Below are 12500 nucleotides of genomic sequence, written 5' to 3' on the forward strand. Positions count from 1 at the left end.
GGTGGGGGTGTCAGAGTGTTGGGGGTGTGGTGGGGTGTCAGAGTGTTGGGGGTGTGGTGGGGTGTCAGAGTGTTGGTGTGTGGGGTGTCAGAGTGTTGGGGGTGTGGTGGGGGTGTCAGAGTGTTGGGGGTGTGGTGGGGGTGTCAGAGTGTTGGGGGTGTGGTGGGGTGTCAGAGTGTTGGTGTGGTGGGGTGTCAGAGTGTTGGGGGTGTGGTGGGGTGTCAGAGTGTTGGTGGTGTGGTGGGGTGTCAGAGTGTTGGTGTGGTGGGGGTGTCAGAGTGTTGGTGTGGTGGGGTGTCAGAGTGTTGGGGGTGTGGTGGGGTGTCAGAGTGTTGGTGTGGTGGGGTGTCAGAGTGTTGGTGTGGTGGGGTGTCAGAGTGTTGGGGGTGTGGTGGGGTGTCAGAGTGTTGGTGTGGTGGGGTGTCAGAGTGTTGGTGTGGTGGGGTGTCAGAGTGTTGGTGTGGTGGGGTGTCAGAGTGTTGGTGTGGTGGGGTGTCAGAGTGTTGGTGTGGTGGGGTGTCAGAGTGTTGGGGGTGTGGTGGGGTGTCAGAGTGTTGGGGGTGTGGTGGGGTGTCAGAGTGTTGGGGGTGTGGTGGGGGTGTCAGAGTGTTGGTGTGGTGGGGTGTCAGAGTGTTGTGGGTGTGGTGGGGTGTCAGAGTGTTGGGGGTGTGGTGGGGGTGTCAGAGTGTTGTGGGTGTGGTGGGGTGTCAGAGTGTTGGTGTGGTGGGGGTGTCAGAGTGTTGGGGGTGTGGTGGGGGTGTCAGAGTGTTGGGGGTGTGGTGGGGTGTCAGAGTGTTGGTGTGGTGGGGTGTCAGAGTGTTGGGGGTGTGGTGGGGGTGTCAGAGTGTTGGGGGTGTGGTGGGGGTGTCAGAGTGTTGGGGGTGTGGTGGGGGTGTCAGAGTGTTGGGGGTGTGGTGGGGGTGTCAGAGTGTTGGGGGTGTGGTGGGGGTGTCAGAGTGTTGGTGTGGTGGGGGTGTCAGAGTGTTGGGGGTGTGGTGGGGTGTCAGAGTGTTGGGGGTGTGGTGGGGGTGTCAGAGTGTTGGTGTGGTGGGGTGTCAGAGTGTTGGGGGTGTGGTGGGGTGTCAGAGTGTTGGTGGGGTGTCAGAGTGTTGGGGGTGTGGTGGGGGTGTCAGAGTGTTGGGGGTGTGGTGGGGGTGTCAGAGTGTTGGGGGTGTGGTGGGGTGTCAGAGTGTTGGGGGTGTGGTGGGGTGTCAGAGTGTTGGGGGTGTGGTGGGGTGTCAGAGTGTTGGTGTGGTGGGGTGTCAGAGTGTTGCAATGGTGGGGGTGTTCACTGCTTTTCATTGTCAGGGTCAGCAGTGCTGACGTGCAGTGCGTACGCATTCGACGGGATAAAAATAGGAGAAGGTATTTTTCTAGGTCACAACTGGCATGCTGGTCAATGATTGACCGTCAATCAGAGCTCAATCCGCAGACAGCTGTGTCAGCTGCACGTTCTTATGCTGACCTTTCCTCTTTACCCTCTGACCTTGCCTGGTGTTTACAGCGACTGTCTACCGCGGGAGGAGCCTAGTGTCCAGCCTCAATGAATCCATCAGAATGGACCTATCTCTAAGCCACGCCCCGAAATAGAAATTGTCCAATCATATCACAGCAAAAGTCACGACAGGCAGAAAACTTGGACAAACAACTCGCTAATATCTGATGGTGAAAAGCTTCTAGACAAAATATTCTTGTCATCTTTAAAAAAAAACATGTCTATTACTTGCTGTGGTAAATCAGAAATCAGAAATTTGCCAACTCCCGCCATTGTAAGTCATTGAATGTCATTCAGTCACGTTCAGTCACTGTCAGTGAAGAATTTGAGCGAGCGTTGTTTGTTTGTCTGAGTTTTCAAAGGGGGCGTGGCTTATCGATCTATCGGTCTATTGTGTCAGCCCCCTGCACCCTGTACTGAGGCTCCCGGTAGCCCTGCCCCAGGGATCCCAGCCTGCTAGGAGAGAGATTGTAACATTCTTCCAACATTACAAATGGAAAGGTCTGAACACAACAGGTCAACACTGCAGGCTCACAGACCACGCCATGTTTATTTAACAGTGGGCGTTGTAGAGAGCAGCGTGTGTGTGTGTGTGTGTGTGTGTGTGTGTGTGTGTGTGTGTATGTGTGTGTGTGATCTCACCTCACATACAGTACTGTACGTGGAGGAGGGTAGGTGACAGGTGTTTGATGTGCACGGACGAGCGGCTTCTGGCCAGGAAATGTACTGTATACAGGAGAGAAGCGTTGACACTGGCTGGGGGGACGGAGGCGGTGCTTCCACATGTCGCTGTGCCACTGTTATTATTTGGATGGGATGTACGTATACATCTTCTTAGTGGGCTTACAGTAAGAGGCTAACATGTGGGAGTCTGGTATGTTCAAATTCTTGATGAAGTGCAGGGATGTAGCCTGCATAAAGTTTTTGTGCATTGACAACTCTAATGATGCCCCCCCCATGTCTCTCTCTCTCTCTCTCTCTCGCTCTCAAACACACACAAACACACACACACACACACACACACACGCACCACCTTCTCATTCACCCCTGCAATGCATGCCCTAGTTTGCTTTGTCCCCGTCGTGTCTCAGTCTGTCTCACTATTTGTACTAAAATCTTTTTCAGACTTCCCACACAAGCAACCCATGACCTATTTACTGGACACATTATACACACAACTCTACACAATCATTCAACCATCACACATATAAAACAGATACACCTCACAGTGGCCCACTTAGGCCAAAGCAGAGAGAATTGTTTATGATTCCCATTATCCCCGTCAATGTCTCTACTCAGAGTGGCGACTAATGTGAGCATGCTTACGAGGTGTTTCGCTACTGTTTACAGGACAAAGTCTGAGCAATGTCTAAAGGTAAACACCAAGTGGACTCATTAGCTCTCTGTGTGTGTGTGTGTGTGTGTGTGTGTGTGTGTGTGTGTGTGTGCGCGCGCGTGTGCGTGTGAGTGTGAGTGTGTGTGTGTGTGTGTGTGTGTGTGTGTGTGTGTGCGCGCGCGTGTGCGTGTGCGTGTGAGTGTGAGTGTGTGTGTGTGTGTGTGTGTGTGCGTGTGAGTGTGAGTGTAAGTGTGTGTGTGTGTGTGTGTGTGTGTGTGTGTGTGTGTACATGTGTGTGTATGTGTGCGTCTGTTCCTGTTCCTGTGTCATTCTTAACAGTAGGTCTTGTCTAGTCTTGCCCTCTCCCTAATAAAACACACTTCGACCATCTAACTGCAACCTAAGAACTGATTAATCCTAGGTCTCTGCCTCCAATCTCAAGCCAGGTTACAGTCATTTGTCATTTGTGACAGTGAATTGCAGTTACAGCAGTAAGGTTTGCTTTTGTTTTGTACAGAGAGCTTACGATAACAATTCTCCCGATATACAGGGGGGTGATATAAAAACAGTCGACAGCCTTTTTATTTCAAAGGGCAGAGGGGTAGAAATGAAACTCAAAACAGAGGTCACCTCCAGGCTGGCTAGCCATAGCCACGGGTCAAGGGTCAAAGCTGAATGACCACAGGGTGGAGCAGCTCAGGTGTAGTAAAGAAGAGAGGCTGCTTATAGGAACAGTCCTCTTGATTCCAGCTGAAGTGATAACTCTGCCTCCTCTTCTCTATGAAGGTTAGTGTGACCTTTAGCATAGATTAGTTCTCTCAGACACATGACTCCACATGCAGCGGCACCCCCCAGCCCTCTAGGGGCAGCCAGAGACATGACTGACGGCTGTTTCCTTGCCATTTAACATTGTTTAGGAGTGCATTGAAAGGCCCTACTGTACGTGTTGCTGCCTGTAAGTGAACGTCAAACTCGGAAATTCCCCACTCCTATGAGATAAAGAAGGTAAACACCAGATGCACCTATGCGATCATCACCTAGTGTGCTGTTGTTTACCCCTGTCCTCCTGAGACACCCATATGACGCACTTTCCCCAGGAAGACTGAGGGGCGAGTCATGTGTGCTCTGCTCTTGAGAAAGGTGGCTCTCACTGAGTTGCTAGCGAAGCCGCACTTCAGGTTCAGCAGCATAGCTCAATCGTGAATTTTTGTAAATGGGACATTTCACTGAACTCACACTGGTTTTGGGGTATTAAGGGTGAGCTGAGTGCAGTGTAGTGGCCCAATGATTACAGTAATGGGTGATTCCATGTTTCCCATCAGTGCTCAACAGCTTATTATGAACAATATACTGTAGCATCAAAGTAAGGAAGGAAATTGTCAATGTTACACGTGAGTGTGTGTGTGCATGTATCTGTAGGCCTACTGGATGTGAGATTGAAATGAAACATCCCTTCATGTGAGTGTGTGTGTGTGTGTGTGTGTATGTGTGTGTGTGTGTGTGTGTGTGTGTGTGTATGTGTGTGTATGTGTGTGTGTGTGTGTGTGTGTGTGTGTGTGTGTGTGTGTGTGTGTGTGTGTGTGTGTGTGTGTGTCTGTGTCTGTGTCTGTGTCTGTGTGTGTGAGTGTCGGCATGTGTCTGTAGGCCTACTGGATGTGAGATTGAACCAAATCTTCCCTGCAGTGTATAATTAATCATTTATGTTAATCATTCTTAGTCTCTCTTATCATTGTCTTCCTGAGAAAGCTGATGCAGGTCCAAGGTTTCTGAATTACATCACTAATGCTGAAGCAATAAAACACTAATGATTAGCAATATAAAACAAGCAATCTCTTCAGAGCAGGTGCCCTTCAAAGTGTTGTCAAAATAACGTAGCTTCTGTTTTGATAGTGTTACATTTTTCACCTACATAATTAACTGAGATTGCATAACATAGTTTTAGAAATTTAGAAAAAAAACGTATTAGTTATTGTTCACTGTTCTAGACGCTGGATGTTGGTTTATTCGTAAACATTTGCAAGGGAATTTGTAGAAAATCAAGAAAGTTCTGTGCAGTTGACTATTTTTCTGAGAAGTGAGTTAATATCCTGAGTTAATATCCTGTATTGGTTGCTGCCACAGCGAGAGTGCTGCCAGTAGAAACGGTCTGGCTGTATTCTACAGTGCATGTGTCTCCAGTGAATATGAGCTACTGGAGAGGCAGCCCTGTGTGAATAACATCCAGAGCCCATTCATCCTGCTTTATAGAACATGCTCCTCTGTGTATGTGCACCAGTGTTGGGATGTTTGTGATATTTACCCTGTACTTCATTTCCCAGGATGCACTTCTCCGACTGGCCTCAGTCACAGAGCCCTCCTCCCTGCGGGATGCAATCAGAGAGGCTCTCCAGACCGTCCTCTCAGAAGTGGTGTGTACACAGTCACAACCCTATTCACCTAGTCTAGGTACAGGTGACACAGAGAGACTGGCAGACAATAAACCATAGAACAAAAACCATACATTTATTATGACCAATTGATATTGAGACACGTTTCCAAAATAATATCGCAAAATCTGTGTTTACGAAGCACTCAATTATGTTTTACCAGAGAGGATAACATTTTGGAAACGTGTCAATTGGCAAATGAGTGTGTGTGTGTGTGTGTGTGTGTGTGTGTGTGTGTGTGTGTGTGTGTGTGTGTGTGTGCATGTATCTGTAGATCTATATCTGTATATTATATCCAATTCACCCGGTATACTGGTTAGAAGAGAGCCTATGAAGAGGATCTGATTTGTATTGATCTGTCATATTGATCCATAACTAATGTATTATAATAGTCAGTGTTTTCTGCCATTAACAGGATGCCTCCCTGCTCTCTCTCATAGGATAGTGTGTACATCTATCTATTAGAGGCTGACACGGGATGCTTGTGGTGTGAAAACCCACCACATGAGCTACAGCAGGAGGGGAGACTCAGGTATGAAGGACTGATAGTTGGCCTATACACTCACAGGACACTTTATTAGGAACACTATAGGCCTACTAATACTGAGTAGGGTACCAGCTCAGTGCCCTTGGGGTTAGAGTGACCGCCCTGATATTGGGAGGTCGTGAGTTAGATCCCCGGCTGAGTCATAATCAAAGACTATAAAAATGGTACCCGATGCCTCCCTGCTTGGCACTCAGCATAAAGGGTTGGACTGGGGGTAAAAGACCCTGCGAAATATCAGCGTCATGTCCACGGGGTGTAATTGTACATCAAGCCGTCTCACGCTACGGAAACAGGAAGGCTCCTGCCCTGTGGGCCATTAGGCTTGAGAACATTGGTTCTCAAAGCTATTTACTTAATACTGCGTAGGGCCTGTCTTTGCTCCCAAAACAGCCTCAATTCTTTGTGGCCTTGATTCCACAACATGTTGGAAACATTCCTTTGAGATTATGATGACATGACTGCATCACGCAATTCCTGCAGATTTTCAGGTGCACTTTCAAGCTGTGAATCTCCCCTTCTCCCACATCCCAAAGTTGTTCTATTGGATTCAGATCAGGTGACTGGGAAGGCCACTGGAGAACACTGAACTCATTGTCATGTTCCTGAAACCAGTTTGAGACAACATTTGCTTTGTGACATGGTGCAGTATCATGCTGGAAGTAGCCATTAGAGGATGGGTACATTGCGGCCATGAAGGGATGCACCAATGGTCAGCAACAATATTCAAATAGGCTGTGGCATTCAAGCAATGATTGATTGGTATTAACAGGCCCAACGTGTGCCAAGAAAACATTCCCCACACCGTTACACCATCTCCACCAGCTTGGACTGTTGACAGGTGTGCAGGTGTTCCTAATAAAGTGTTCAGTGAGTGTATACTGTAGCATACTCAGTTGGCACAACCATTCCTTACTCAGCAGCTCTATGACTTGAGCAGCCTGCTGGTCTTTACCCTTTTTCAGTAGGAGCACCGCTAAACACTCTTCTATTCTACTTCCAGCAACATGTTTGAAGTGTTCCATAACCAATCAGATCTCTCTCCTAGGGATGCGATTGCCCAGCAGAGTCGGGTACAGTGTGAGGGACTACCTCCATCAGAACTACAAGAGCAACAGCAAGAGAGCCTCTCAGAGCCACTGCAGCAAGACAAAAGAGGTGTGTGTGTGTGTGTGTGTGTGTGTGTGTGTGTGTGTGTGTGTGTGTGTGTGTGCGCGCGTGCGCGTGTATGTGTGTGTGTGTGTGTGTGCGTGTATGTGTGTGTGTGTGTGTGTGTGTGTGTGTATGTGTGCATGTGCGCGCATGTGTGTGTTGCAAGGAGAAGAGCCTCTATGGATTTCTCATATGAGATACTGCATCTGTTCTGCATTTATTTTTGGAGTTTCATTTTCAAAGCAGTACACAATGGAGGGCAAGTGTCAGGTATGACCCAAGTCTTTAGAGAGCCATACTCACCTCTCCTGGCCTGTCTTCCTCTCCATCCACTCTTGCTCTCTCCTCCCACCATCTCCCCTACCTCCACCTCCACCCCAGTGCTGATCATTCCCATCCTGGACCAGGACAAAGGCACAGCTGTTGCCCTCCTTGTGGTAAGCATGCACCATGCATCATGTAACCACCCCAGTTATATATGCTTACACAGTTAGTGAAAGAGGTCACCTCAATATACCCACTTTATCTGTCTCACTTTGAATCTGCACTGCCTGTGACTCTGGCTCTTCTCTGCCCTGAAAGGTGCTCTGCGCCCGGCCCTCTGAAGCCCAGGAACAAAGGCTCGACACCCTGGAGAAACATGTAAGTGTGCGGAAGCCTACTCCTGTCTCAGTGGCCCTCTCTAGAGGATTCAAACAATGAGGCAACCTCAGCAGCGTGTGTGCTTTTCATTTCGACGCCCATGTTAAGAGCAGCCATACAGCGTGTGTGAGATGTGCGTGTCTCATGCTGGCTGCCGCGGCGCGCAAGCTAGAGAGTCGGACTCCCGCCTATTTTTCCCCGCGTGCCGCCTGTGCAAAGGCAAAACTCAATGTACAAAGATAGGGCTGGCAGTAGCAGCTCCACAGTTAGAGCCATAGAAGACACGCTGCCACTATGAAAGCCGCGAGCGTGAGAGCAACAGTTCCGCCCCGCACACGCGCTGCGCGTACACAGGCGTCCGGTGTGTTCAAGTCGGAAGGCAGCACAGCAGCACGTCTTTTACCGTTGCAGTGCAGCTAACATGTTCTGTGGCTCTGTTTGTCCCTGACAGGTCACTGTAGCCTGTAAGAGAGTCCAGGTCCTGATAGGTCAGGGAGTCACCCAGAGGGGAGAGGTCAACAGGACACCACGTCCATCCCAGAGTCACATATCCCTGACCAAGAGGAGCGTGGCTGATGTGGACTGCAGTGCACTTGACCAACACATCCTGACACTCTGTGGTACGGTAGTTGGGTGGGGGACCAATGAAGCTGAAGCACATTACTGTTATGTATTTAAGGCACCTCTACCTGCCTTGTTTGATGTCCCCATATAAGCTATGTCGCTGTGAGGATCTTCCTCTGCTGTACTGTTCGTGTATTGTACATTGTGCTGTTGATCAGAAGTGATTCTGTCACTCCTTAGGTGAGCTGTATGACCTGGACGCTGCCTCCCTCCAGCTTAAAGTCATCCATTATGTGAGTTATCATTCAACCAGAATCAATGATCACTTGATTGACACGTGCATTTGAATGTCATTTGTTTGTATGTTTGATTTTACAGCTGGAGCAGCAGACTCAATCATTGTGCTCTTGCATACTTCTGGTGTCAGAGGATAGACAACAATTATTCTGCCAGGTACACACACACACACACACAAGATGTGCACACACAAGACACACATGCATGCGTGCACACACACACACACACACACACACACACACACACACACACACATTGTCAATGTACTGAGATGTTTTTCGTATGTTCTTTCTCAGGTAGTGGGAGACAAGGTTCTGAGGGAGGAGATCAGTTTCCCTGTAAGTTACCTCCCTTTCCCTCTGACAGTACCACCTGTTCCCCTGCTGCTGAACGCTGCCTCACTCAGTCTGTCTGTCTGTCTGCCTGTCTGTCTGTCTGTCTGTCTTTCTGTCTGTCCATCTGCCCATCTGTCTGTGTTCCAGCTGACGTTTGGCCAGCTCGGACAGGCCCTAGAGAAGAAGAAGAGCATTTCCCTGCAAGACGTCACACCAGTAAGCAGAACAATATCCCCATACCACTCACAATATTGGAATATTGAAGACGTTTGCAGTCTTACAGTGCTCTCTCTCTCTTCCCCTTTCTCCCTTTGACTATAGGAGGAGCATACGCAGCTGAACAGCACTCTGGGGTTTGAAGTTCTCTCCATGTTGTGTGTTCCTGTTGAATGCCGGGCCACATCCAAGGTTGTAGCCCTCGCCTGTGCTTTCAACAAGCAGGGTGCAAACAGGTGTGTGTGAGTGTGTGTGTGTGTGTGTGTGTGTGCGTGTGTGTGTGTGTGTGTGTGTGTGTGTGTGTGCGTGCGTGCGTGTGTGTGTGTGTGTGTGTGTGTGTGGGTGTGCGTGTGTGGGTGGGTGAATTCTCACTCCAGGCAGGCTTCAGATTCTTGCAGAGGAGGTAGCAGAAATGGGTGACTGAGAAAGTGTGCATCCAGTCGTGGTATGGAGGGTCTCTGTAGCCTTGTTTGTGTGTGTGTGTGTGTGTGTGTGTGTGTGTGTGTGTGTATGTATGTGTGTGTGTGTGTGTGTGTGTTGGTGTGTGTGTTTTTGTGTGTGTGTGTGTGTGTGTGTGTGTGTGTGTGTGTGTGTGTGTGTGTGTGTGCGCGCGCGTGCGCATGCATGGGTGCGTGCGTGTGTGCCTGTGTGCGTGCACCCCACTGTTGTGACATCCATCCTGAATCAATCACAGTGTCTGGTCTGTATGTTGTATGCGTGTGTCTGTGTGTGTTTACATACCCTTCACCTATGGATGTTACTGTACTGTAATATGTGAGTGTGTTTGGGGTCCCTCAGACACACAGAGGCAGATGAACACATAGTGCAGCACTGTTTCCGCTACACTTCCTCAGTGCTGACCAGCACACTGGCCTTCCAGAAGGAGCAGAGACTCAAGTATGAATGTCAGGTGAGGAACCACTACCTGACTACACGCACTGACACTTAATCCACTACAACCCAGCGGGTTTATAAACGGGACTGTGCCCACCCTAACAACTTCCATTGACTTTCATTACAGAGAATCCACATCTGTCTAGATAGATGCTTTATTGTCCCTTGAGGAAAACCAGATTGTCCAAATACCAGCAAGAAGACATTGCTCATATTATATGACTCTACTCATATTCTACTGCCTCCCACATACTGTACTTTGCACTAGAGCCTACCCACACACAGTGCTGCTACTGTAGGTTTCTCTCCACTTCCCACCTCAACCATGTCTGTCTGTCTATCTGTCTGTCTGTTTGTGTGTTCATAGGCCTTGCTTCAAGTTGCCAAAAACCTTTTCACACACCTTGGTGAGTACTGTTCTCTACATCACACAAATACACAGATACATATTGACACAGGGGAGGCTGGTGGATGGAGAAATCCATGCATTACAATGAGCCTGTCCTCCGATTTCTACCTCCACCAGCCTCCCCTGATTGACAACACTCCGTGTCCACCACCTTAGTTATAGTGGAATAATTTAGGGCATGATTGTCAGTTGATATTTGTTCAAAACATAACATCGCTCTCTCTCTCTCTCTCTCTCTCTCTCTCTCTCTCTCTCTCTCTCTCTCTCTCTCTCTCTCTCTCTCTCTCTCTCTCTCTCTCTCTCTTTAGATGATGTATCCGTCCTACTGAAAGAGATCATTGCAGAAGCACGGAGCCTCACCAATGCAGAAATGTAATTATAGCCAAACAAATGATCTAGGATGATTTATAATAGAAGCATGATTACTTCCATGTATTTATCTGGCCCTCTCATGTCCCATCTCCTCCAGTTGCTCTGTGTTCCTGTTGGACTGTGTCAGTCATGAACTTGTTGCCAAGGTGTTCGATGGAGGAGTGGTTAGCGATGAGGAGGTGGGTCTCCATCCTAACTGCCAAGGCCAGCAGGGCCCAGTCGTGTTCAGTGGCGGCTTCATTGTGACGTATGGAATGGAATGAGGAAAGAGTCATCGGTCCTCATTCCATTCCATGCATTCCAACGGGCCCGTCCTAAGATTTATATCTCCACCAGCTTCCACTGCACTGAAGCCACCACCACATAAATATAGTCATAGTGCTGTATCTTTCCCTGTAACTCAACAACAACTCAACCCACAGAAGCTAGACTGCGTAGTACACCCAGTAGGTCTTCCTCGTCATGTTCTCCCTCCTCTCGTCCTCTCAGACAGAGCTGCGTATCCCTGCTGACCAGGGCATCGCTGGTCATGTGGCCACCACAGGGAAGATCCTCAACATCGCAGACGCCTACTCCCACCCTCTCTTTTATCGCGCTATTGACGACAGCACTGGCTTCCGCACACGCAGCATCCTCTGCTTCCCCATAAAGGACGAGCATGGAGGTCAGCCCATGTCTTTCTTTCTTTCTCTCTCTCTCTCTCTATTTCTCAGCCTCTCTCTTTCCACATGCTCTCTGCTAATCATTGTTGCATAATAACCAACAATCCCTTCCCTCATCTCTCTCTCTCTCTCTCTTGGTGGTCTCCTCTGGTTCAGAGGTCATAGGAGTAGCTGAGCTGGTCAACAAGACTAATGGCCCTTGTTTCACCCGTCTGGATGAGGATCTGGCCACAGCCTTCTCCATATACTGTGGCATCAGCATTGCTCATGTGAGTGCACGGGAATCCCCTCACCCCTCCCTTCTCCCACCTACTGAAGTGTTACAAGGTACTAAAGGTGTGGTCCCAGGTGCGGTGCGGGACAATGAGGAAAAGCAAAATAAAGTCTCTCTTTACTTAAGAATGAAAACAGGGTAACAGGGTACAACCGTACCAGAACACGATAAAGTAGGGGAGAATGGGGAGAATACACAGACAAGGGTAAAGAGGGGGAATACACAGTCTCCAAAAAAACAAGATAAGCGCTAAACTTGCGCATAGTGATGTTACGCTCGACGCAGTATTCAAGACACGGCGTCGACTTCCCGACGCAATGTGCGTCGACACAAATGTATCGATGCTTGTGTCAATTTGGCAAAACCACGTGATTATTCGAAGCTTCGTACGTCACGCAAGCATCTCTGACCCGTGTGTCAATCATTCCGTATCCGTGCACTCTTTCCCTGTTCCACGAGCACGTCGAAACACTGTGGCCCCCGTTATGACATGTTGACCATCTATATCTGCCTCAATTGTCACACATGCCTAAATGTTGTTCAGATTTTTATCTTTACATATCAGAAATGGACACAACATTTGCATTTATTTGTCGTCATTCATGGCAATCAGAATTACGTTATATTTACTACAGACACATTGATGACAGGTCGAGCTAAACTTTCTACTAGGCTACAGTCTACTAGACACACCAACATTTAAGACCGCATATATGGCCACATACACATCGACACAGTTTGTCACAGCACCTTTATTGAACAAGACATCAAAGATGACTGTGGGCTTATTGTATTTTGCCCCAAATTCCTGACTTGTCAATCGATACAGCCTCCATACGAAGAATTGACCAGCAGATGTCCTTATGCAGCTGCTGTTGATCG

At 48.6% G+C, this 12500-nt stretch overlaps 1 protein-coding gene across 1 annotated transcript in view; it reads left to right on the plus strand.

Annotated features, from left to right (window-relative positions):
* The window catches only part of LOC308156762 (cGMP-dependent 3',5'-cyclic phosphodiesterase-like), an 18684-nt gene that overhangs the window by 2552 nt on the left and 3632 nt on the right, over nt 1-12500 (plus strand). The window contains exons 2-18 of the mRNA XM_080530189.1: nt 5150-5239; nt 5698-5789; nt 6850-6959; nt 7335-7390; nt 7536-7595; nt 8047-8215; nt 8400-8452; nt 8538-8612; nt 8753-8794; nt 8939-9007; nt 9113-9243; nt 9806-9917; nt 10269-10308; nt 10619-10682; nt 10780-10861; nt 11172-11346; nt 11501-11613. Coding sequence (XP_080386315.1) covers nt 5150-5239; nt 5698-5789; nt 6850-6959; nt 7335-7390; nt 7536-7595; nt 8047-8215; nt 8400-8452; nt 8538-8612; nt 8753-8794; nt 8939-9007; nt 9113-9243; nt 9806-9917; nt 10269-10308; nt 10619-10682; nt 10780-10861; nt 11172-11346; nt 11501-11613 — 1533 coding nt within the window. The remainder of the gene's footprint in view (nt 1-5149; nt 5240-5697; nt 5790-6849; nt 6960-7334; nt 7391-7535; nt 7596-8046; nt 8216-8399; nt 8453-8537; nt 8613-8752; nt 8795-8938; nt 9008-9112; nt 9244-9805; nt 9918-10268; nt 10309-10618; nt 10683-10779; nt 10862-11171; nt 11347-11500; nt 11614-12500) is intronic.

Source organism: Nansenia antarctica (assembly GCF_963989245.1).
Source record: "Nansenia antarctica genome assembly, chromosome: 4".
In the NCBI taxonomy this organism is placed as follows: Eukaryota; Metazoa; Chordata; class Actinopteri; order Argentiniformes; family Microstomatidae; genus Nansenia; species Nansenia antarctica.